General features: G+C 43.0%; 1 protein-coding gene across 2 annotated transcripts; it reads right to left on the reverse strand.

Annotated features, from left to right (window-relative positions):
- Positions 1-1,044: 1,044 nt before the first annotated feature.
- ZBTB34 (zinc finger and BTB domain containing 34) lies at positions 1,045-25,565 on the reverse strand. 2 transcript variants are annotated; one of them, XM_084821366.1, is made up of 3 exons: positions 25,404-25,565; positions 23,592-23,728; positions 1,045-13,632 (listed from the first exon to the last, which is right to left on the reverse strand). In XM_084821366.1, exon 3 carries the CDS (start codon positions 13,608-13,610, stop codon positions 12,129-12,131), a length of 1,482 nt encoding a protein of 493 aa, XP_084677492.1. In that variant the 5' UTR covers positions 13,611-13,632; positions 23,592-23,728; positions 25,404-25,565; the 3' UTR covers positions 1,045-12,128. The 2 variants fall into 2 exon arrangements, with proteins under 2 accessions (XP_084677492.1, XP_084677491.1); XM_084821365.1 differs by lacking the exon at positions 23,592-23,728 and having other exon boundaries at positions 25,404-25,512.
- Positions 25,566-26,113: the final 548 nt, after the last annotated feature.

Genomic DNA, 26,113 nt, shown 5'->3' on the forward strand with positions numbered 1-26,113 from the left:
TGAAGTTAAACAGGACTGAATTAACAAGGCTAAAAACTTTTGGAGCTTTTTAGTTGAGAGAAAAGATGGGGCTGTGATAGAAGTTTACTATAAAGCTATTCATGGAATGGGGAAATTGATAAGGGGTTTTCCCTCTCTTTCTGGTAATATTAGAACTCGTGATCTCCAACTGAAATTTGTTTGGCTCCAAATTCAGGACAGACTGAATGAAACGATCTTCTTCATGCAACTTCGTAAAATAATACATTTTATGGAATTCACTGTCACAAGATGTGATGATGGCTGCCAGCCCAGGTTGTTTTAAAAAGAGGGTTAGGCAAATTCACAGAGGTTAGGCCTACCAATGGCCATTAGCCATGATGGCTAAATGGGCCCTCCATGTTCAGAGTTTCTGGGGAGGGGGGCAACAGCAGAAGACAGCAATTGCCTTTAGGTTTTATTTTTGGGCTTCCCAGATGCTGGCCACTCTGGGATGCAGGATGGTGATCCAGATGGGCTTTTCTTATGTTCTAACAAGATCTGACAACTCAAAAGTGCAGCGGCCATGTTCCATTATAGCCAAAGCTGTTGTAAGCAATAGCAGCTGCCTGCCTTGGACCAAAATGGCATATTTGGGAATAGAAATGTTCTAAACCCAGCATGGTTTCATAGATGACACTGGACTTGTGCCCAGAAGAAATCTCAGCCCCAATTGGGGCTGCGATCTTCACTTATGTAGCACACTGAACACAACATCCTGAACGCACTGGAGGAGGACAGGTGAGAAATGTTCATAGACAAAAAGGACACCATTTGGACAGCAGCAATGTCACGGTCTGGGCAAAGAAAAGCTGCATTTGTTCTATGAAAAGAAAACGTATCTGGATGTAAGAAAAACCTTTAGAGCTGTGACTGTTGTCCTTTTATTCAGAGATAGCAGTTCCTGCAAACTCTCGGCCACTGCATAATGCTGTCAGATGCAGACACGGAGTCTCCACAAACAAACTTCAAACAGCACCAAGGCTTATTAACTTATAATAACTTATTGCAAAGCTATGAGTTAAGGCAACAGAATCCAAGGGATAGGTGCGTGCACGTGCATGCATGCACTATTTCCCTGCATCCCAAGTCTGTCATAAAAGGGATCTAGAGTCCCAGAAAAGAGGGAGGGCCATGATCCTGACATTTCTGTTCAGGTCCAAGAATACGCTTGAAACCAGTGCTAGACAGAATGCTATTTGATAAGAGGAAGCCACCAACCAACCTGGCTGCCTTTCAGTGTAGATCTTTCAGAGGGTTTTAGTATGGCTGCTTACTTTCTATTCCCAATATGAGTAACGTGAAAAGTTGCTGAGGGGACATTGGTGATTAAGTCACTTTGTAGCTGGACTGGAATAGTGGGTCATAAATCTGAAGAAATTTGAAGAAACAAAAACCTGAAGAGCAAGTTAGGTCCACACAAATTAGATCTGCAAAACACTCTGAACTGAAGACCTTTTTATCATACCAAAAACTATTTTTGCCCTCCCCCACCCCTAATTTCAAGGACAGTTTGCACTGAGGCACAGGGGACTATGTCTTTAAGAAACACAAGTACAAGGCCCCCTTGGGCATCAGGAAAGCAATCACGTGGATCTTTGGCTACATCAATGACACGGTAAGTAGCGGTTAGATTAAGTAACTCATGACCACAGGCGTATTTTGCAGTGGGATGCCTCACTTCATCAATATGTTGAAAGCAAGCTTAAGATAGCTATGAAGCAACTGCAGTTGAATTTAGCCGTTCCGTAATATGATGATGGCTGCAGTTGTTTCCCTAGGCACTAAGAGCACCGGCTGGCATGCAGGCAAAATCATCCATTTGAGAACGTAAGAAGAGCCATGCTGGATCAGACCAAGGGTCCAGCTAGTCCAACATTCTGTTCACGTAGTGACCAAACAGCTCCCCAAGGGAAACCCACAAGCAGAGGCAACATTTGCAATCAAAGTGTGTGAAGGATCAGCTTTCCTCCATAAAGGAGTCAAGGCTGCCAAAAGGCTGGTGCTGGGCAGACCTTTGCAAATGATAACCAACCATGCAAGGGCATGAACCATCCCATGTACCTGTTGCTCATGATGGCTTCTCGTATCTCAGTCCTGGCAACCATACGTCCATATGATCATGCTGTGCATGCACAGTATGAGAAACTGCAAGAGTGGAGTAGGCGTGCGGCAGAGCTTCACAGCATATGTACTGCCACTGTGCAATGGTGGAAGTGAGAAGCTGGGGTGACGCATCCTTACACAAGAAGCAAATGGGCAACTTGTTTCTCTTGTGCTAGGCTGTGGGTGCCCCCTCTAGTTATAGACCCCTTTTTACACCCCCCCCAGCCAATGAATAAAGAGCAATGTACAAATTATTTATGCCTCATTTGTAATTAAGCATTTTTGTACTCAACTCCATCCAGTAATGTTACATATACAAGCTTTTCCAAAAAGGTCTGACCTTTTCCCTAAATTCTAGCATGGTTGAACTCTGCTGACATCACTAGAGGGGCAATTTCATAAAATCAAGGTGAATGCTGTGTCTATAATCTCGCTTGATGGGTTTTTTTCCTCTGAGGTGTCAAGTTGGGATACTCCCCTGTTGATCTTACACTTACAGTGCATGCAATCCTTTCAGTGGCTTTTGATACCATCAGCCATGGTATCCTTCTGGATTATATGGTGTTAAAGTGGTTCTGGTCCTTCCTGGAGGAGTGGCCTCAGAAGGTGGTGCTTTGAGACTTTTGTTCTGCTCACTGGCCATTAGCCTGTTGGGTGCTGCAGGGTACCATCCTGTCCCCCAAACTTTTTAGCATCTACATGAAACTGCTGAGGAAAGTCATCAGGAGGTTTGGACTGACATGTCATCAGTATGCAGATACTCAGCTCTACCTCTCGTTCCACATCCCACATCCCAGGGAGGCTGTCGAGCTGGTGAACCAGTGTCTGGAGGCTGTTTTGGGGTGGATGAGGTAAACAAGCTGAAACTTAATCCAGACAAGACAAGAGTGTGTGGGAAAACCCTACTCTGGATGGAAGTTTACAGCTGGTCTTAGATGTGATTGCACTCCCCCTAAAATACCAAATGCATAGTTTGGGAGTCCTCCTGCCTAACTGAGGCAGCCCAGGTGGCTGCTGTGTTCAGGAATACGTTTCACCAGCTTAGATGGGTATTCCAGGTGCAGCCCTATCTGGAAAGGACAGACTTGCCTCAGTTATCCACGCACTAGTGATGTTCAGGCTGGACTAATGTAATGCACTGTACATGGGGCTGCCTTCAAAGACGGTCCAGAAACTTCAGCTGGTGCAGTATGTGGCTGCCCAAGTGTCGGTGGTTTTTTTTTCACTGTACCAGCTACATTGGGTACCAGTGCGTTTCCAAGCCCAATTTAAAGTGCTGGTTTTGACCTGAAAAGTCTTAAAACAGTTTGGGATCAAAGTACTTGAAGGACGAGCTTCACCCATATCAGCCTGCCTGCACTCTTGAGATCAGCAAGAGCGGCAGTTCTCATTTGTCTGCATGTGAGGACAGTTAAATGGGCAACTACATGAGAAGGCCTTTTCTGCATTAGCCCCACACCTCCGGAATAAGTTGCCATCAGGGGTCTGCCAGGCACCATGATTGTAGGCTTTCAGGAAGGCCATGAAGGCTTACTACTTTACTCTGGCCTCCCGCTTTGTTGTTGTTGTTCAGTCGTGTCCGACTCTTCGTGACCCCATGGACCATAGCACACCAGGCCTTCCTGTCCTGCGCTCTCTCCCGGAGCGTGCTCAAGTTCATATTCATTGCATCGGTGATGCTATCTAGCCATCTCATCCTCTGCCGTCCCCTTCTCCTTTTGCCTTCAGTCTTTCCCAGCATCAGGGTCTTTTCCAGAGAGTTTTCTCTTCGCATTAGGTGGCCAAAATATTGGAGCTTCAGCTTCAGTATCTGTCCTTCCAATGAGAACTCAGGGTTGTTTAATTGATCTGGGTTGTAGCTGCAGTTATGTGTTGTAGGTTGTTTCTTGGTGGTGTTTGCTGTTTTTTTAGAATGTTTGCTGCTGTTGCTGTTTTTATTGTCATATTGGTTTTTATTATGAGAGTTTTACTTTGAGAGTAAGCTGCCTTGGAAGGGCTCCTGTCCTGAAAGGCAGCCAATAAATAAATACATTTTTTTTTAATCCTTAATAATAATAAATCTACTCAGAAGTAAATTGCATTGAGCTTAATGAGACTTAATCCAAAGCAAGTGCGTATAGGAGTGGATCCTACATGGCTACAGACTCAGATGGTTTGGATTCATAACAATTTAAACCAAAACCAACGGTGGAGAAGGAAACCCAGTGATATTTGTCCCTTCAAATAAAATAAATAAATAAATAAATAAATCAGAATTTAGAGACTAAGTGTGTGCTTCAGAAGCATTTTAATTTATAAACAGCAATTCCCATTGACTTTATTTATACCATAAAAAAAGGCAATTTACAAGCAAGGAACAAGAAATCCATCAGAACAAAATAAAGCAGCACTGAAATATTCATGTCACAAAATCTAAAAACAAAAAAAAATCTTGAGTACAAGAGTAAAATATCATTTGAATAAATATTCTAAAATATTTCATGCTATAAAATAATCCTTAATGGCAAGTTAGTTGCTTTAACAGCATCCGCTTTAGCTAGCTTCATTTACTTCATATGGTGATGAAGTGTGGAGTTTGTGAGGTTACCGGTTTAATATTGCAAGATATTGACACTGAGGTAAGTCATTCAAAGTGTTCAAATATGTATGAGGAAAACAAAAGCTATCCATAACAATAGTTTACTTAAAAATACCATTTTTCTGGTAAGTCAAATCTAGCTACATCATGCAAATCAGTCATGACTTTCTCATCTAATCGAAAGATGTGTAAACAAGCCTTCAGCAAAGTCCAAAGATTAACTTCCCAGTATGCCCATGGTTTTCAATCTTTCTTCCTTCAAGGATAATTTTCTACATTGGACTTCTCTGATGGGTAATTGTTGGACTTTGAGGCATGTTCTAGAATAGGGAAAGGCAGATCAGGATCTACTGGTAGATATTCTGGGTGGTTTGCAGTAGATAAGCAAGTGTTTCCAACTACCAATTATTTGCCAATAGGAACAAAAAAGTCCCCCCCCCCCCCTACAGTTTGACTGCTTGAAACAAAGCTTAAGGTGGTGGGGAGAAATGATCTGAAAGGACTGGAATTTGGTACTGAAAGCAAATTCCTTGGCTTAGCACAAGCTCAGAGATGCCCCGGTCCTTTTAAAGTGTATGTCCACCCTGCTGGTCCGCTATTTTGCACCCACCTCTGGTAGGTGCAACTTGGGCTTCTACTAAATAATTAAAAAATAGATCCCAGAAACCTGAATTCTGCCCATCCCTGTTCCAGGATGTACTCTCATGTTCAACCAAGGCGCTGGCCAAGTCTGTAGGCTCTTCACTGCCCTGTGTGAAGTGAGAATATAGTTTAACATGCAGTCAGTAATGCCACCTTGTTGGCTGCAGATTGGACTGCAATACGAGGAACGGCGAGCATCTTCTCATTGATCAATTCCACACACACTTTCAAGGGTTCCTTCCAAGGACAGTTTTGAAAACCAGTGAGGCACACCAACAGCAAGAGAGCCAGCCGTGTCCTGTGTTTTGAGAAACAGGTTATTGCCAAATCCCTGTTACCGACAATTTGTTCCACATCTCCAACTGAGGACAAAAGAGAATGCTCTCAGACCTGACTCCCGTTTAGCACTGTTATGTAAACTTGCATAACTGAATTAATGCACCTATTTTAGGGATGGTTGAGCGTTAACAGCATGTACAGTTAAATACCTGTAAGGGTATTTGTTGAAAGAGATGCATGACTGCCAAACTCTGAACATTCTGAATGACTTCACTGAACTTTGGGTTCAGTTGCTGAGTATTACTGTTGCTTACAATTCATGAACTAAATAGATTCATATATATATATTTATATAAAGGATTTACACAATTCCCAAATACTTTAAAATATATAAAAATTTAATAAATAACCCTGACCAGTCTAAAAGCACCATTTAAGGGTAAAATTCCCTTAGAAAATAGATTAGGTGTTGCATATTTGAGTCCCTTTTCAGTGGCTTCAATGTGAAACCCTTTCAGATGATGACAAAAAAAGAAGTCACAGTAAGTAAACTAAACAAACATTTCAAATAAGATACAGTTGTGTAAAGGTAAAGCTCGGCCGCACCATCTTCTCCCAGCCCTTGTTTTTAAAATTCCTGCTAGTCTTCCTGTATATTAGCCCACAAGAATTACTTTAAAGAACAACTTAATTCTACCTAGAAATAAACTAAACTTCCGTATGTATTTAGTTTAGTCTGGGAACCTAAAGAGACTTCTCAAAATTCAATTTAGGCCAGGAGTGCTCAAACTCAGAGATGGCTTATGTGCCACCTTCATCTCAGCCCTTCACGTAGCTCATTGGCTCCCTCCCATGTCCATGCCATTACAGGGTGATGTAAAAAGACCAGATCTCAGCCATGGTTAAAGAGACTGGCCTAGAGCAAGTTCTCACCTGCCACTTCAATGATGGGTAAACCTAACCAGGTTACCTGCTTAACTATGATTCTTAACCAGGTTCTGAAATGGATTAGAAATAATAGTTAAGTGGAGGATGTGGGTAGCCTTAACTGCAGTTAGCATCAGTCCCAACATCTCTCTTAACTAGGGTTTAAGGGGCGGGGCGGGGACTGTGGTTACAAGATCAGACCCATTATGTCTGCATAATGAGCAAGCCACAACAAATCTAGTAATTTCTCACACCTCAAAGCATACATATGAAGGGCTAAGGTGGAGGCTACTGCAATTCCACAAGTCCTCCTTTAACGTGAGCATCCCTGATTTCAGCTTACAGTAAATTCTGCCAAACAGTGAACAGACAGTATCCTTTCTGCTACTAAAACCATTCACACTCGAATACAGAACCAACTGTGAGGCGCTCTGTTGCTTTAAAAATCCCTCACTTATTTACAAAGCTATTTTCTGAGTTTATTTACAACTTCAACAGAAATTATATGGAAGATAAATCAGTTAGGAAAAATTAACAGCTGCTTAAAACCACACACATTAGCAAAACATATAAAATTTTGTTTTCACAGTTTGTAAATAGGTAAAACATCTAAAGAAAAAAGGACACTGTCACTGTTTTTTCACATTGTCTATGTAGCTAAAAAGGTAGATTAAGAGACTCAATTATGAACCAGCCTGTGTAATTTCATATATTTTAACCCAATGTTTCATATCACACTGATTTCCTTAACTTCTGCATTTATTGTAAATGAAATGTATTAATAGTTCTGCACTAACCTAAAACTGCACAGCAATCAGTACTGCACAGTACTTTCAGAATTCACCTAAAATAGTTCATTGCATGCTCTGCGCCTTGGTGGACATAAGATATGAACTTGAAATGGATAAAATGGTACCCCATTACCATAGATGCGACAAGGCACAATTTAGATGCTGCTGCCAGATTTGAAGTTTATCGTCTGCCAGTCTCTCGTGTGCTGAAGGGCAAAATCCAAGAAAGACAAGTAAGGGCTGCTTCACACAAGACATTTTGCCCGACATGGGAGCAGTCATCACCAGCCATCCTCAGGCATTTGTGTACTCATGTGGACATCTCTGAAAGGTGAATTAAGTCGTCACAGGTAAAGCCAGCAGCAGTTCCCCCAGTCAAAGAGCACTCTTTCAGATGCTACAACCACAGTGGGGGTGCTGCTGACTGAGTGGAATTTTAACGGAGACAGAGCTGCCATCTAAAACAACAGCCCCATTGACTCGCCCCCTCTAATGTGCACCTCTGGAATCAACTTCCATCAGAGGTTCATTACACTCCTTCTTTGCAGATCTTCAGGAAAACTCTGAAGACCCACCTGTTTTTGCTGGTCTTCCCGCAAGTCCGAGCTACTGGTTTTAATTGGCAAGTTTTGTTTTTATTGATTTTAACTGGCAACCTCTGCTTTTACAGATTTTATTGAATATGTTTTTTATGAATTTTACTATACCCACTTTGTGTGGTTTTCATTTTGTATGCCACCTTGAGAGGGTTCCACCCTTAAAGATGGCCTAGAAATAATTTTAGATAGCAATGCACTCTTCAATGACACTGCACATTTTCACAACAGCCACTGATGGGGGGCGGGGGGGATGCACGATGTAATGATGCAACAACTCAGGGTAGATGGGCGGGGTTGGGGAGGAGGAAGAATGTGACATGGGACTACTGTGGAAAATACAAGTAAACTATTGTCTCCAGTTCTGTATCCTCTTTATGATTGCCTGGTCTCCCCTGTTGTGTTGTCCACAAAAGTGTACATCCAAGGATGGGTGGAGATATAATTTGTTTGTTAGTTAACTTGTATCCTGCCTTGCCACCAAATGGTGCTCAAGTCATCTTCTGTCTTGCGTGAACTGGCCTTTAGGTATGCTTAAATCTCATGGAAACCAATGGAAGATAAGCATGTCAACTTTCTCCAGATTGGAGCCCCAGAGCTGCCTGCATGTCCTATGAAGCTCTCTGATCTTTACAGTACTATATTATGGCTTGATAATTCTTAACCCCAGTAGGCAGTGGGAAGGGATAAATAATATATTAACACAAGCAAGCAGACATGTAATTAAAAAATCTCTTGAATGAGGGTGTTGTCAGATCGATAACTTCTAGGCTGTTGACAGTCCCACCGCAATGTTTTGAACCTGAAACCTGCACAATCAAAATGATGTATAATTTTGGATAAGTCACTCTTTGGTAAACTCAAACCAGCTCAAACAAGTTTACAGATTTTAAAAAGAACTATATTTAAAATAGCTTTTAAGACTGACACAGGGGCAAAGTCAGGGAACACAAAGTTCATTGCCCTTCCCTTCTTTTCTTAAGTCATACTACTATGGGGTAAGCCAGCTGGCTTAAAAGGCACCACAGCACAGGCTCACTATAAAGGGTCAAATTTAACTCCGCATGTCTGGACTTTTGTTAGAGGGTCTCTGAAATGCAATCGAAACTACTTCATTACTCCAGAAAAAGGTTTAATAAAACAGACATGTGTCTAAACATGTGTTAAGAGGATAAAGGAATAGCGACGTAACCTTCCCTTGATGCACATATACAGGCTGGGATCCAAAGAGGCTCGTGAGGTTCCCTGTGCATGTGGCATGAGTGTCACCAATTATATCCTACCCGCCCAGCTGCACCCCCACATGCTGCATTGCACGCCACTCTAGAGGATCTCCTGGCCCTCAGAAGTGAATTTTTGGGGGACATGAGGGGCTGCAGTGGGAGGGGGAGCAGGAAAAGCGCCAGTGAACTGGTGGCACATTATGTGTGGCCATTTTGATCCCAGGCCAAGTTTCTAGCAGTGGAAACAAAAAAATTTCAGTGTTGCTTTGGGGAAGTGGAGGAAGGAATCTCTTAGGCAGCTTTAGAAGGAAAAGGCTGATTAAATTCCTAGTTTAACCAAAACCCCATCAATGGAGCAGCCTTGATTTATTGTAAGCTGTACTAACATCAATCCTTATTACTGGCTTTCATAACAGTAATGAAAAGTTCGGTCTAAAAATACTGCAAAAATCTATTCTCCAGGATGCCTAGAATCATTAAAATTTCAAACAAAGCTGTAATCTCTCAAAACCACTGCAAGCCAGCAAGCTTAATTCTTTACCAATAATTTGAAAAGGAAAGCAGATGAGAGGGGCTGCCAGTTGCCTGCACTTCAGCTGAGATGTCTTGCAGAACACTTTGTACGGGTTTTCACAAGATCCAGTCGTATATCACCCACCTGCAGTATAACCACAGCTGTGTTTTCAGTGTTTAAAACCCCAGAATATACATGAAATATATAAGTAGCCTCAGCAGAATGAGAATTTTGATGAAGGATTATGAATTCCCGTAAAGAAAAGCTAGAGACTGGTCTTTAGATTATAAAATTCACAGTTGTGAGACATTTAGGGAACCATAACAAGAATTAAAGCAGAGGCTCAGATTCAAATGCTAATGTTTTATAATATACAAATAAATATCCTTGAAGTCAGCAAAACATTCACGTGTTCTCAACATCCTGATTTGGCAGAGGTGTAAATATATTCCTATGCAGCGTTTGCTATTTCACTTAATTTTGTGAAAAAGAATGTCCAATTTGCTTAAGTGGGAACAGCATGCTACTATGTGCAAGTGAAGATGAGAGAAACTTGAGGCCCCAGGAACTCCAAATGCACCTGTTCAAGTCCAGCAATCATGATGGTTCTGTTCTCTTTGTGATGCCCATGCTTCCTTCGGCATCATTTTAATGCCAAACTACTGTACTGCTCCACTCACCCAGCCAGGAAACCCTGGAGTGCTAGCTCAGGCCATACACATCAGAAACTGAAGCAAGACAGTAGCAAACACAGCAAGGTGGGGGGAATCCCTCTCACTTGTGCCACTCGAACTTTTCTACCCCAGTTAAGACATTTCCCCAAAAGCATCTCATTCTGCCAAGCCTAAATATATCTAAGTATATGCTTAGAAATATGTTTAACGAAATCCATATTCTGATTACCCAGTAGAATTTTTATACAGTAACTTTTGCCAGCTCACACTTTTGAGGTCTGCTTCAGGCAAATAAAGTCTAACCAGAAATGTATGTGATTTTACCGTTGTTGGGTTTCACATTTTCTAAACTATACTGACCTAAGAGAAAAAGTTAGCACCACATTAGAAAGATACCATGTTTGGAGGAGAGAAAACAGGGTTCTAAAAAATAAAATGTGTAAATACGTTTGTTATTGGCTCTTTATGAAAAATACTGAGTAGCCACTGATATTATGGAGAAGCCAAAAAAGCCTCTCTAATATAACAGGACATATTGCTCATAATTCCCATATAACATCATTAAAAAAAGTAAAAATACAAGTGCTTCAACTTTACTTGAAAATGGTAAATAGGAAGTTACGGTGCGCACCTGAAAACTTCTCTCCAGAAGAGATCCACTAGAATACTGTTCTGAAATATTGTAGATTCAACTACAACATCCCTTTTAGCCTACTATTAAACCAACCATATATATTCAGAGTGATTAAGGTAAGATTGATTTACCTGGTTATGCTTCTACAGTACGAAATGAAGGTAGATTCTGAGGACAGTAAAAACATTTAAAACCACAATGCTACTTTTGAGTCGGCTAATATAACAATACATTTCTATATAAAAAAGGGTCAGCACCACAGGTTGTCCAGTTTATAGTCTAGACAAACCCCCCCCCCCAACAATTCCCATCATAAGTTAATACGTTTATGGCATTTGGTTTATGTATGTTATGGAGCAAAGCTATTTCAAAATAAGCTTTGCTCGCTTTTGGACACGTTATTGGAACATGGAAAAAAAGAGAGCAAAGTTTCATGAAAAAAATCCCAAAAACTCTAAGAGGATTAAGAGTTGAAAGCTTTGTAGAGCGAGGTTTTTTTCTTTCCACTTAAGATATTTCTACATTCACCCCCAACCAGAAGAGAAAAAGTGAACATTTTATATATGTTTATATATAATATATATTATATAAAATTCAAAGCTATCAAAATAGTTATTCCAAAAACAAATAAAACCCCACCCAAACCCACAACTTAGTATGACACATGGATGGGACCTCTAGGAAGCATATCTATGCTCCTACATAACTTTTGTTTGGTTAAGGCTGCAATCCTAGCAAACTACCTGGGAATAAGTCCTACTGTACTCAGTAGGGCTTACATCCAAGTACACACGCATAAGATTGGGCTGCACAAAGCACAACATGAGAATACACTATCTTGGTGTATCAGCCAGCAATATCCGCCTTATTTTAATATCTTTCATTGTTGAACACCCCCCCCCCCCCGGTGAAGTGCATTGTTTTCTATAATCTGCCCTTTATAAACATTTTAGGAGTAAAGCTAACCCTACCTCCTTCAAAACAAAACAGTAGCCTTCTATCCAGGAACAACGTTCACAAGACTTGCAAAATATCAGGAAAATCACAACACTGTTATAATTGTTGTGAAACTTATCAAAGAAACAAGAAGGAAATGCATTGATCAATGTGCTTTGTTTTGAGTTGCACTGAGGGACACAGTCATTTTTAATCAGATGTATGCACGTCCATGCTATAATCCAGCGTTTCAGAGGCTGAAGCATCATCGTCTCTCTGCTCCATATAGGCGTCTGTTCTTTCTGGAGATTCAACTCTGCTCCTTACTTCTGCTACGCCAGGATGATTCTTTCGCAGGTGCTGGTTTAGAGTACCTTGGAAAGGAAAACATTTCCCGCAGACCTCGCAGCGGAAAGGTTTGTCATCTGTGTGGCCGCGGATGTGGTATTCGAGTTGGTCCTTGCGCGTGTACTTCTTCCCACAATACTTGCACACAAAGGGCGTTATTCCCATGTGTAATCTCATGTGCCGATCAAGACTCCCTTTCTGGTTGAAAGATTTCCCACAGTATATACAGATTAACCTTTCACTGTATGCGTACCAGTGACCTCTCGAATTCCTTTCCCTTGGACTGCTTTCATATCCTGGATGATTTGCTGCAGATTCAGCATCGGCTCCTTGCATCAGGGCTGGAACGTCGCTGTGCAAGTGGCTAGCGGAGACCCGTTTCTGACGCCCACGACCTCTGAAAGAGCCCAGCATGGATCTTGAAGAGCTCGAGTTCCTCAGGCTGCCAAAGGTTTCAGATACACTAGCAGTCTGGGATGCACCATGAGAATATGAGTAAGCATTCTGCAATACAGAGCTATAGGAGCCAACATTAACTGTGACCACTTGCTCCCCATCTACCATTTCCGTGTGGTACCCATCATCTCCAAGCGAAGAGCTATCCGAGCAACTTGGCCGGTCAGATTTTTCCATTTTAACTTTCACCTCAGCAGCCTGGCTCTCTCTGACAACCAAGTCACCTTGATCGTGATCACCTTCAATCTGAACTTCATATTCTGAAACACTCCCACTGCTTCCACGGTCTGAATGCCCTTCTTCTTGAAGACGGTTGCGCAGAGCCTTGGTTGGAGTTGTTTCCATTCTCAGATCACTGCCTGAAGCATTCTGCCGCACCTGAGAGCAATAGGGAGGAGAGATTTCCACTGGATTGGCAAAGTAACTGCCATCTTTAACGCCATTGTGGTTTTCTGGAGTTTCTTCAGCACCAACAGTGACGGAGTCAACCTCCCCAACGCTGATCTTCGAATGGATGCTTTCAAGTATCTGTGTGCACTTATCAATGACACACTGCATCTGCAGAAAACTAGCTGCGGTTAAAAAACTGACAACATCCTTCAGCTGCAAGGACATCCTTCCAGTGTAACAAAAAGAAAGCAACTGTTCAAAGACATTGGGGTTTTTGATGACTGATATTGACAGGCCACTCATGGTACTTAATGCTGAATGGTCACGGAAATAGGGAGAACTGGCAGCTAGAACAGCTTTGTGAGCTCTGAATGGCTGACCCTGAATGTGCACAATGATATCACAAAGCTTCCCCTGCAGGCGAAGCTCATTCAGCTGGCTCAGTACAGTGCTACTGTACTCAGGAACGTCAAACTGGATGAAACTGCTGCTGTCCATGTCTTCTGGTATAATGTATAACCTGCAAAAAGCACAAAAGGAGCATTTACGGATCAGAGGGCATGACTGGTGTTGCAACAATTTTGCAGGCAGCGAGTGTCTCACTTTTACATACATCTGAAAAGGGTAAACTAATTCAAAATAATATGCGATGTGGATTTAGTGCAGTGTGTAGTCATATTGAACTGCTTTACCTACAACAATGGGTTGTTCTATGGGTAGCTACAGTTTGATAGTGAAGATCTCTTGTGAAAAATACTGCAATTAGCTGGCTTACATGACCCAGAGCGACTAACACTTGTGCATATCAGACATGTTAAGTCTCTCACATCTCAATAACTTGGGAATTAAGGCATTAAAAACTATACTGAATATACTAACATGCAGAGCTGGAAATGCAAGGACAGGGGAACTCAATCCGAAAGAATGCCTGAAGCAGCACTGCTGATCCAGAGTATTGCTGACGTAAACCAGTATGTCATGCAACATTATCAGGCAAAGGGTTACAGATGGTCTTGCAACACACTGAGGTTCCTTCCTTTTGTGGCTCTGAGGTAGGATTTCTCAAGTGTTTTCCTTGTGAACCTTACTTGGTGAAGGGGAAAAAAGCATATGCCAAAATAAAGTAACCCCCTTCAACGTAAAAAAAAGTCAATGCATGCAGAGAAATGGCCATAAAATCACCTGTTAGTTATTGTCCTGGTACCTATTTGCTATGAAAACTATTTTTAATTTTTTTTTCAAGTATTTACATACCATTATTCTTAAACAGATACAACTTGGAGAGTCTTGGAGTGCTAGTTCAGAGTTGAGGAGGACGAAAAGGGACACTTTTCTTTCTCACCCTGCTGAAACTTTCTGCTCTTCTTTATAGCACTAACGGATTCAGGGCTGGTTGCAAGCCTTGAACCCATGTATTTTATTGCTATGCAGCAGAGATTGGGGGGGGGGGCTGTAACTCAGTGGTGGAGCACATGCTTTGCATGCAGAAGGTTTAATCCCTCCCTGAAACTCTGGAGAGCCAATGCTGGTCAGTGTCAACAATACTGGGCTAGACGGACCAATGATTTGACTCAGTATACTGCAGCTTCCTATGTTCCTAATACTGGGATATTTTTTAACCTAATGGTATCTCCCTCCCCTGTAATTGCTTTTCCAGGACTTTGTGGTTCAAACAGGCCAATCTCCCCTTCATTTTCCTCCCCACCATCTGTTCTAGCTGATACCAATATTCAATAGGTCCTGGAAGTCACTGAACATATATATGCCCCTGTGGGCCGCCCTTAACAAAAAAACTTTTTAAATTTACAAATGAATATACTTCTGCATACTTAGAAGCCCCCTCCCCCTAAATACGCAGAAATCCCTGACTTTATTTTTGAGCAGCCCTATTTTGCCGCCAGACTGATAGGCCTAGGAATGCTATAAGCATTCCTATGCTATAAGCAAAGACACTGCACCACAGACCTGCAGAACTTGTGATACAGCCCACTAGCCCCTATCATGGCTACTTGACAATCCCTGAGTTTTTGTAGCCACAGGCAGATAGATGACAGGTCGCTTATGGAGAACCTTGTGTACCTGTTATCCTGTATTTGGCTTGGTCGTTCATGAGTTGGGCAGGCCTACCGTATTGCAGGCAGCCCAGAAAAATATATAACTCCATCTCTGAAACTGAGTAGGTCTGGCTCAGGCCAGTAGCTGGATGGCAGAATGCCTGGAAACCACGTTTCCACCCCACATATGCTATTCCAGCTTTCCCAACCTGGTGCCCTGCAAACGTTTTGGACTGCAACTTCCATCAACCCCAGCCAACATGGCCAGTGGTCAGGAAGGCCAGGAGTCGTAGTCCAAACATCTGGGTGGGGCACCAGGCTGGGGAAGGCTGTGCTAACCTGATAACCTTTCAAACATTTCCAACTGAAGGTCCTCAGCTGTTGTTGGACTACAACTCTCATCATTCTTAACCACTGGCCATGCTAACTGGTGATGATGGGAACTGGAGTTTAAACATCTGGAGACCCAAGCTTAGGAAGCACTGCAAAGGATGGGATAGAAATGTAACAATGAGATAAACTGGTTTAGAAAAAGGTAAGTGATATGAAAAGCAAGCATTTCACATAAATTGTTACATGAAGAGTTAGACTCCAATATGAAAATCTGAAGTATATATTAATAAGCATCAGTGTTCTCTTTCCTGGTAAAGTAAACTATATTTACTTTGATTTCTGTTTCACCAGTTCTAAGAGACTGGAAGTCACAAAATGTTTTTCTTTACATTCCATTGCAGAAATATTAAAATTACAGCAAATGTCAAACATTAGATTATAGATGTAAGCCTGGTGCTGCCATTTAGTCAAATGGATTAACTAGATCCCAGAAGTCTTTGCCTGTGCATTTTAGTACCTAAGGATCTGTAAAGATAGCATTATAAAGCCTGCTTTACTGCTAATAAACAGCTTTTCTTAATAATGGAAAAAAAATGTTTGTGTACAAGTTTGGTCTCCTCTGGAAGTAACAAAGCAGTACAATCTCTCTTCCCCCAATACAATTGCTTTCTTTTTGCAATTTACATTTTATTTGAACAGTGAAGGCATCATTAATGTTTCAGACTTTTTTTCTTTTCTTTTTTAAAGCAAGGATCTTTACATAGCCAGTCTATACTGCACATAAAAGCTAATCACACATACACAAAGAGAGATCCAGAAGGCAAGTCAAACAGATTTATATGATGAATGCATATGCACCATCTTGCATATTAACTACTGTCCCCACTCAAAGCTCTGTGGTGTCAGAGCCATCTGGTTGCCTAGGAATTAAAGGCACGTGTACACAATCCCCAACGGTATACAGTAGTTTCACAGCAGCTGCATTAAAACCAGAATTATTTGCATTAGCTTTAATAGCAAAAATGCTGAATTGTTATACTGAAATGGCCATTAAAAAGATCCAAATCCCACATTTGAGCCTTGAAAATGCAATTTGTGCAGTCAAAGTAGGTTATGCAAATTTGCTCATTTGCATGAATATCTTCAATATGCAAGCTTTTCTTTTTGGTAGATTTGTATTCTTGTGCAATGTGTGAAGTGATAGAAGCAGCAATGGAGATAAGTGAGGGCCATATGGAAGAGTTGCCCATGCAGGAAACTAGGGTTCTATTAGCTGAAATTTGGCACCTTTACCAGATACCACAGATATATATTTTAATAAAACAGGGCAATCCACTGGGAATCCTGGCATACGTGTATTTCCAAAGCTCCCATTCATTTCAATGCAGCAGAAGTTCCCTGTGAATTGTGCTCCAAGTGTCAGATCTGTCTGTCTCACACTCAGCTACACTTGCGTCCTACATTTGCTGCCTGAGATGGTTAGCACACGTTGCCTCGTAGTAGGCTTCTGAACAAATCTTTCGTATCAGGAGAGCTAGGGACCTGCTTTTTAACATGAAACAGCTTCTCATGACTCTGTGCTACGTTTCAGAAATGCATGCAAAGCGGTGTATGATGAATAGGAAGTACTTTATTAAGCTAAGGGCTAAGCAGACCCTAAGCCTTACATAGTCTACTTTTACAAGACCTGCTAGCATGGCCAGTGATCAGGAATGTTGGGAGTTGTAGTCCAAAACTTCTGGAGGGCACCAGGTTGGGAAAGGCTGTCTTAACACTTAAGTTCTGTTCTTGCCTAAGAGCATAACTTGCTGGATCAGGCCAGGATCAACCAACATTCTTTGCAAGAATCCCAAGGAGGTAGTGGATGGGACCACCAGCTACCTTTTGCTGATCCCCACTTTAGCCTAGCAAATGAAAAAAACTTTTTTTAAAAGCACCAATAAGTATCTTTCATATAAGACCATATGAAACCATCATGCTAATGGAGAAAATGTGTACAAATTGCTTTAACTTCTTCTCCTCAACCACAACAAGTGTAAACTCATCCACAGCAACTTGATACTATGGGTTTAAAGGTGTGGGGAGCAAGCTTCTATGGGACTTGACTAGTGTAATGGACTTCAGATATCACAACAGCCTAATCTGGATTCTAAATACTTGTCACTAATTTTTAAGCAGTCAAGAGCCATTCTTCACCTATATCAGATATATGAAGCCAAGAGATATTTATCCAAGATGCTGCATAAAAATTCCTTCTTTTGGCCATCTTAGGAACCTAGATCCACCTAAGGCCTCATGAAAAGACAATAGGGCTGTTCACATGACAGGACAGCCCACCGTAGGTTATTTAACCCATGGTGAGGCTGCAGCGTGTGTGGGGCGCATGTAGGGGCCATTTTGAAAACGCAATCCCTCTTGAGGGTTGTTGTGTTGTGCGAACTCAGCAAGTGTGGGTTATGTGGGTGTTAAGCAACCCTCACATAACCCATCGACTGCTTTAGGGTTGTTTAACTCACGCTCACTGGATTTGCATGACACAACAACCCCCAAGCGGGGGGCTGGATATGCAACTTTCCAGCTGCAGTTCCTTGGATGCCCTAAAAACCGATCCATAGGGTCAGAGGACCCTCCAGTCTGCAACACAGCAACAGGGGGCTGCAGCTAGAGAATATCACAAATACATACCCCCATGCAAGGGTTGAAGTACTTCTGTCCATGGAAGCGGAGGGTGGGAGGGTAGGTCCAAGCCACAGTGAGCACTATAACTCATGAAAACACTGCACCACATGATCTCACACTTCAAGTCATGACAGGTTTTCCAACACAGTCAATATTGAACATTTGTATCATTTATTTATCAGGCCTGCTGCATAAGTGAATGAGACCAGAAGATTCTGTTTTGAAATGCCACAATCATCCTGGTTCTTATGAAACTCCAAAACGTAGGAGCAGCAGTACTGCGAAGAAGGACAGACAAAACATTAAAAGCTAAGAGTGTAAGAGAACACAGTAGTAACTATGGCAATGCAGAAATGGATTAAATTTTGAATATACAGTTATGTATATTAGCTGTTAACATCTACAACGCAATTTTAAAATAGCTGGCATCTTTCTCCAACAGGACTAGCAGCTTAGCCTTATTGCACCACTGTGCTGTGCCTGTTTTAACATCTGCAGTTAAAAAAAGAGGTAGCTGGAAGCAGGTCAACTCTTCTTGTACAGTCTGTATTGTGCTCTGGATTCACCAACAGATCAAAACTGCATTTTCAGAAAGGATTTTAGGAGGAATTGACAGGCAGCTTATTTCTAAATATTATCATGAACAAAAGATAATTTCCTAGTCTAATTTAAACCATGAAGGATTAAGGACTTGCTCCCTAGCAGTGTTCTACAGTATTATGAAATTATAAAATCTGGATCCTCGTAGCAGAAACAGTGCATATGTCACTTTTAAGCCAAAAATGAGTCAGGCAGAAGTCTCTCTTGAGGGCTGAGGTACTTATGGGCTCTCAGCCTTCCAATGCAGATAATTAGAAGATAAAATAATTAGCTAATTTCACTTTGCAATTTATTTGAAAAGGAATAGAACGAAGCAGTCCTCTCCCAACTGTTCTCTATTCAAAGAGAAAAAGAGAGAGAGAGAATTAGTTCATTTTTTAAAATCCAATGCTCTTCTGGTTTTTAAAAACTTGCATCTGGAGGCAGTCATTAAGGTGACACTACAGAAATGGGACATGCAGCAAATAGTTGCAGTGTGGAGAGCTCCTATTCCGGATACTCCATTCCATTTCCCCTTCCATCAGCTCTCCCTTAACTGTCAGTAAGGATTCTGAGGCTACTAAACATGTTTAGTCTAATTAGGCTGCTTTTAGAAGAGGAAAAACCTTTGGGGCATTGGGATGCTTCCTAAAAAATGTTTTGTACTTCTGCAAACCTTGGGGCTTCCAGGAGCATATGCAGCATTTGGGGGCTGAATACTATTTACTTGATGCAAAGATAGTTGCATATAACATACTGGGCAGGCTTGCATGACACGGTAGGTTACTCAACCCACGGTGAGCTGCAGTTTGTGCAGCCGCTGTTTTGAATGTGTAACCACTGATCAGGGTGATCTCAGGTTGCAGCATGTCATGCAAACCTGGCTACCATGGGTTAAACAACCCTCACATGACCCTACAAGTAATTGAGGGTTATGCCAGGGTTGTTTAACCCTCGAATAACCCATGATGGCTGGGCTCGCACAACATGCTGCAACCCCCGATTGCGGGTTGCACATTCAAAATGGCAGCTGCACACCCCACGGCCTATTGTGGGTTAGCTAACCCACAGTATGCCTGCCGTGTCAAAGGAACCAGGTCATGGTCACATCCCAACCAGAGATAGCTTGGCCACAGTGGTACAGCCGCTAGTAACCTCAAGACTGGATTACTGCAATGTGATCTACGTGGGGCTGCCCTTAAGGCTGTTCCCAAAGCAGGAGTTAGTGCACAACTCAGAAGCTCGGCTCTTATTGGGAGCTCCCCTTTTCAGCATGTTAACTCCTTTGCTGAGGGAACTGCACTGGCTGCCTATGCACTACCGGGCCAAATTTAAGATTTCAGTACTAGTGTACAAAGCCCAAAACAACTTGGGACCAGGATACCTGAGAGAGCACCATCTCCCTTACCAACCTGCCTGATCACTGAGGTCATCAGAGGGCATGCTCCTGGTGGTTTCACATGGACTTATAGCCCAACTGGAGTCCACCCAGAGAAGAGACTTCAGTGTGGTGGCTCCCTTTCTGTGGAACTCCCTGCCTCTGGAGGTGAGCAGGCACTCTCTTTTTTTAAAAGAATAATTTAAATATCATGTTTCATTCTTTTAATCTTTTGTTCATTTTATCTCTTGTTGTTCAGTGCTTCAGAACCTGTTTAGATGTGGAACGGTATGCAAATATTGTAAATAAATAAACAGTCGCATTAACTAGTGGCTTGAGAAAGCATATAGATATGCATATACCAATACAGGCAGTACAATGCATATGGAGGTCACTCTGGAGGATGTGTATCTCCACCTATCTGCACACAGTTCCCATTCCATTAAGGAAACCCATCCACAGATCATCCTCGCTGAACCAAAGCATTCTACCATAGATGCAATGTTCTCACTTTGCAACGCACACTCCAGATTCCTTAGCAGAACGTCACTCATTAGGTAGCTATAGTTAACCATCTGAAAGTGTTAAATTACCATCATAGGTCATTTTTCCTTTTTGGAAAGAAAGCTGAGAGGCAAGAAAGGTATTGCTTAAAACACGACTGTGTGAACTCACCCTTAGAATCAAATAGAACTACTACATCTGTTAACAGGCAGCCAGAACTGGCTTCTTCGTGTAAAGAACAAAATGTGAAAAGCATATTTTGGTTTCTTGCTGTGCACTACTCATTTATTGATTAAATCTATAATGCTGCCTTATACAGAGTCAAGCCATAGTCCATCCAACCCAATGCTCAGGCAAGAGTCTTTCCTAGCCATGCTACCTGATATACTTTTAACTGGAGATGCTGGGAGTTGACCCTGGTACCTTCTAAATCAAGTGTATGCAACTTGATGGCCTCTAGCTGTTTTGGACTACAGTTCCCATAAGCTCCAGCCAGCATGGCCAATGGTAAGAGATTATGGGAGTTGTGGTCCAAAACTTCTTGAGGGCACCAGGTTGCCTACCCCTGTTCTAAATGCAAAATATATGCTCTACTGGTGAGCGATGAATATTTTTATAAAAATTCAAGTGCTAAGCTTTATGCTTCTAACTTTAAACTTTCAGCAACCTTTATTTCCCTAAATAAAGAGGGAATTATCAAGCCAGAGTTCCAGAACACCATGATGAAAGAGTGGTATAAGACCTTCCTCTCCACACGCACGATTACCACCCATATAAATCAAGGGCTCCACACAAAAAGCCAATCATACGAGTTCATCCCTCTCAAAAAAGGGGATGTGGACAATCACACAAACAGGGCCTTTGTACAGGTCATACATGAGGGGATGCTGGCTCATACAAGCGTGGTAAAGAGGAGATGCATGCGCTGTTCCTCAACCCTGGCATTGCAGCACCGCCCCTACCCCCAGTGAACACATAAGCTTTGGCAAAGTGTTACTTAACATGCTGTGATTGTATTTCCCCTAGTTTGCTTTCACTTATCCTTTGGGGGTGCAGCTGCAACTATTTGAACCATTTGATTTAGAAAAGATAGTTTAACTTTATTCTGACCACCTCACTCTTATACAGCATACATTAGAGGAATAGGGAGGTTGATCATATCTCCACAAAAAGCCCCATGATTTTATAGCCAATGAAAGGTTTTTCAAAGTAGTGCATTTTTGTCTTGCAGTGACTATATGAGTAAATAAATATACACAGTCGATAAAGCAACCTTGAACATATGCACCCTGGTTTTATTTAACTATGCTCATAGTTTACAAATTAGTAAACACAGTTTCTAAAGAAATGTCTATAACGGAGCAAGCGAACATCAGGCTTACGGGATATACTTTGTTTTTTACTAGAACCCTGAGGTCCACTAATTGGAACAAATTATTGGCAGCAGTGGGGAGGGGCGGGGTACACATTCTTAGAATTAAGGAACAGGTCACCTCTGAGCATGTGCTCAGCCCAGAAATTTGTTTCCAAGTATCACAACTGAGCTCACAGTCCTGTCACACAAAAATCTGCCCCTGGTTTTCACCTTAAACTTTCTTCCATCTTAGCAACCTAATTTAAAATGGGCCGGGGAGCCTTTTTGTTGTTGTTGCTGTTAAACAATTGGGAGTCAGAAGCCCTTGGTGAGCTACTGAAAATCACCCAGAGTTCTATCAGTAGATCCCAATCTGCCCACCCGTGACCTAAACCAGAGCCTATTGAGCTCACTCATCTCAGCACAGGGTGAGACCATAAACTGAGCAAGCAAACAGATACTTGCCTGGTCATCCCTGTCAAGAAAGAATCACCTCCAGACAACCAAGCAGGGGGATGGAACTAGTCCCCCCACCCCGCTTTCACACTATCAATATACCACAAATGACTAGCTATTTGTAGGCAGGCCAGCTAATGACATTTTTGTGGACTTACTTGCATAAAGTCTGCCATAAACTGAAAGGAGATATGGAAACATATAAAGACTTACTGGCCACCCCACAACAGTGGGTTTCAGTTTAAAAAGCATCTTGTCTCTTTGACAGCAGGAAAATCATCAAACAAGATCAACTGCACAGTTCCACCCCCTTCCTGGTGTGATGTACCAATTCTGTGGTGGATCATGATGGGCTAAATCATTAAACATCACAATCTGAGAAAACTGAGCTATAAATATATAGTTAACAGTGAATACTGTAAACCATATACTCAAAAACCAAGGACTGGAAACTTTAGGTTTCTATAAAAATAAGGAATGTAGTCTTAAGGGCACTGTATGAAAATAACCAACAGACTTACAGTCAAATATGTGCTATTTATAACAGAGATTTTGTTTTTTATTTCAACATCCTTCCCACTTTGCAGACTAAAATTATACTAAGTACATAAAATTAAATTATAGGGTAAATGTTTTAGCAGGAGAGTAGAACAAGATGCAGGTATGGATAGCATAGGAGAGATCTCAGTAGGTACACATGAGGTCAGCAGCAATGGGAACACAATTAATTGCACTGTTGCCAGTTGCCTTTCAGACTCATTTGCTCATGTGTTTGGCAGTCTCTGTCCAGGGATTTGCATTTATGTGTGTGCTACACCCCCCTTCTAACCCATATTTCTACATTTAACGGGGAGAAAGTTGTACAAACATAAAGGTAAAACTGAGTAGCCATAACTGTGCACTTAACTCACAGGACCACAAAAGCAACAAGACACCATTCTTTAAGCACAGTTACTCCCCCCCAAAAGCACAATTTAACTAGGTATGTTAGCTATGTATTATTGGTAAAGGGAGAACAGTTAAGACTATCAGCCCTGTGCAGGGTGCTGTTCCCCCAAGCAGTTATAGAGCATGACAACCACAGGCCTTTTGACCCCCTACACCAAGCTACAAAGGTTATTCCATATAATATACGAGGCTACCTGATTCCAAACCAGGTCACTGGTCCATCTAGTATGTTCCATCCCAAGATCCTTTTAACTGGATGGAGATGCCAGGAACTGAATGTGCAAGCAAAGTATGTGCTCTTTGCTTTATGAATTATGGCAATATCCTCTACCTGAAAAAGAGAGATCTTGATGAAATGAAAATCATTCCAATATCACCATCCACTTCTACTATGGCCTTCAGCACCAATTGTTCTCCATCAAGCAACAGTCTCTTTAACAGCATGAGGCAAAGCACAGAATACATCTAGAGCTCACATTCCCCTCCTCTCATTCACAACTGGGGGGTGGGGACAGCATAAGACACACACCCCAGACACTACTGTCCTTACAATAGTTTTTCACCTTACTAAAAAACCAGAATGAATATGAATCTGAACTTGAGCACGCTCCGGGAGAGTGCACAGGACAGGAAGGCCTGGCGTGCTATGGTCCATGGGGTCACGAAGAGTCGGACACGACTGAACAACAACAACAACAACAAAACCAGATCCCCTGGATGCTACTATAAGTACAAGGTGAGCGCTGTGATCCAAGCAGCTGCCCTCAACAGCCAGGTTTTAATTAGTCAAGACTCAGAACTGATTACTTTCAAATACCAGGTCTCAGACATTAAACTTGAGTGTGTGATGAAAGTAAGAGTGCATCTGAAGAGGGAAGCCATACACACCTTTCCTGCACCATTGAGTAACCACAGGCATCCTACTCCTGGGAATTTGGGAGCAGGGGTGTGAAGTGGCAACAGCTTCCAGGTCAGGTGACAGAAATCCCAGCCTTGCGTCCCTTCCACATCACCTATACAGTGCCACCTCCTTCAATTGCCTCCTCCAAACCCCACTCTTCCAGAAACCTTTCAGGTTAACCATCCTGATTCCTCAACCAGAACAACGCCTATGACCATGTAACTGCATTTGTTCACATATGCCCATTTTACTCTTGCCTCACTCAACTCTGTTGTCTTCTCCAACTCCAAAATGTAGACTGCAAGATTCTTGAGGAAGGGACCTGTACTTGGGGATGGGGATGGGGTTATAAAGCTCCATGCATGTATACTCATATATCACTCATCCCAACTATTCCATCTATTGCTTATAACCCGCTTCTCCCCCCCTAAAGAAAGACCAAAGGAACTAACAACAGAAATTCCCATCCTTTCCCAACCTTGGGTCCCAAAATGTTGCTGGACAGTAATTCCCATCACCTTGACCACTGGTCATGCTGGCTGAGGGTTATGGGAGTTGTAGTCCATCATCATCTGAGGACCAAACTCAGGAAAAACTACAGTAAGCAAACAAGCCATGTCCCCGCTGGAGAGCCAATCCGGTGCTGTGGTTAGACTCTGTCAGAGTAGAGCGACCCAGGTTCAAATCTCCACTCAGTGACGAAGTTCCCTGGATAACCCTGCAGCCAACATCTCTGAGGTCAGCCTACTCCGCAAGGCCGCATGTGTGTGTGCCCAATAATTTTTTAGAAGCTCAGAGGTAAGCACAGGGAAAGGTTGATGGGCTTGCAAACCAACCCTCTCACCAAAGCCAGCCTGGGATGGCTTAGAAGGCTGAAGAAAACACCCTCGCCCCCAGACACACCACTCTGCTTCCAAAGGGGAGACCCCTGTATAGACCACCCTTCCCCCACTTCAGCCCCTCCCCCCGCGGTAGCCCCTCGGCCTGTCATGGCTACGGGGAGAAAACAGCCCCATCCATCCTCCTTAACGCCTCTGCATACACAAGATCGGGGGGGGGGGAATTGAAAGCTCCAAGGACCACAGCTCCCCCTCCCCTCCCTTACCTGAGGGGGCGTCGGGGTCTCCTCACATGGCGGGTCCGCCGGAGGGAGCTCGGTCCTGGCCCGAGTGCCGCCTTCCCCCCGGCCGACGCCGCCGTCGCTGCTTCCCCCCGGCCCCTCAGCCAGCAGCGCCCGGAAGCGACTCTTTCGCCCTCCAGAGGGGCACTTCCGCTACCGGGGCATCCATAGGCGGTGGGCGGGGTGGGAGAGCAGAGGCCGCGCCCACTCGCCGGGCGGCCACGCCCACCTCTCGCCTTGCTGCTCGTCCCGTCTTCGGAGAGCCGCGCGCCTGCCGGCTGAGGGAGGCCGAGCGCGCGCGGGGAGGGTGGCGCGCATGCGCGCTCCCTCCTTCCCTCCCGCTCCGCGAATCGTCCGAGACGCGCGTTCCTGCCATTTTTCCTCATCGGGAAAAGGGCGGGAAACAGGGCTGAGGGGGAGAAAAGGGCGGGAAACAGGGCTGAGGGGGAGAAAAGGGCGGGAAACAGGGCTGAGGGGGAGAAAAGGGCGGGAAACAGGGCTGAGGGGGAGAAAAGGGCGGGAAACAGGGCTGAGGGGGAGAAAAGGGCGGGAAACAGGGCTGAGGGGGAGAAAAGGGCGGGAAACAGGGCTGAGGGGGAGGAAGTGCTCGTCTTTCTCAGCTAATAACTACAATAAAATAACACCAGTCGTAATTAAGAACAGTTATCACCAAGCGGTATTAAAATAAAGCCGCC

The sequence above is a fragment of the Heloderma suspectum genome, chromosome 14 (genome assembly GCF_057233095.1).
Source record: "Heloderma suspectum isolate Gila_16-S chromosome 14, 16-S_ref, whole genome shotgun sequence".
NCBI lineage: Eukaryota > Metazoa > Chordata > Lepidosauria > Squamata > Helodermatidae > Heloderma > Heloderma suspectum.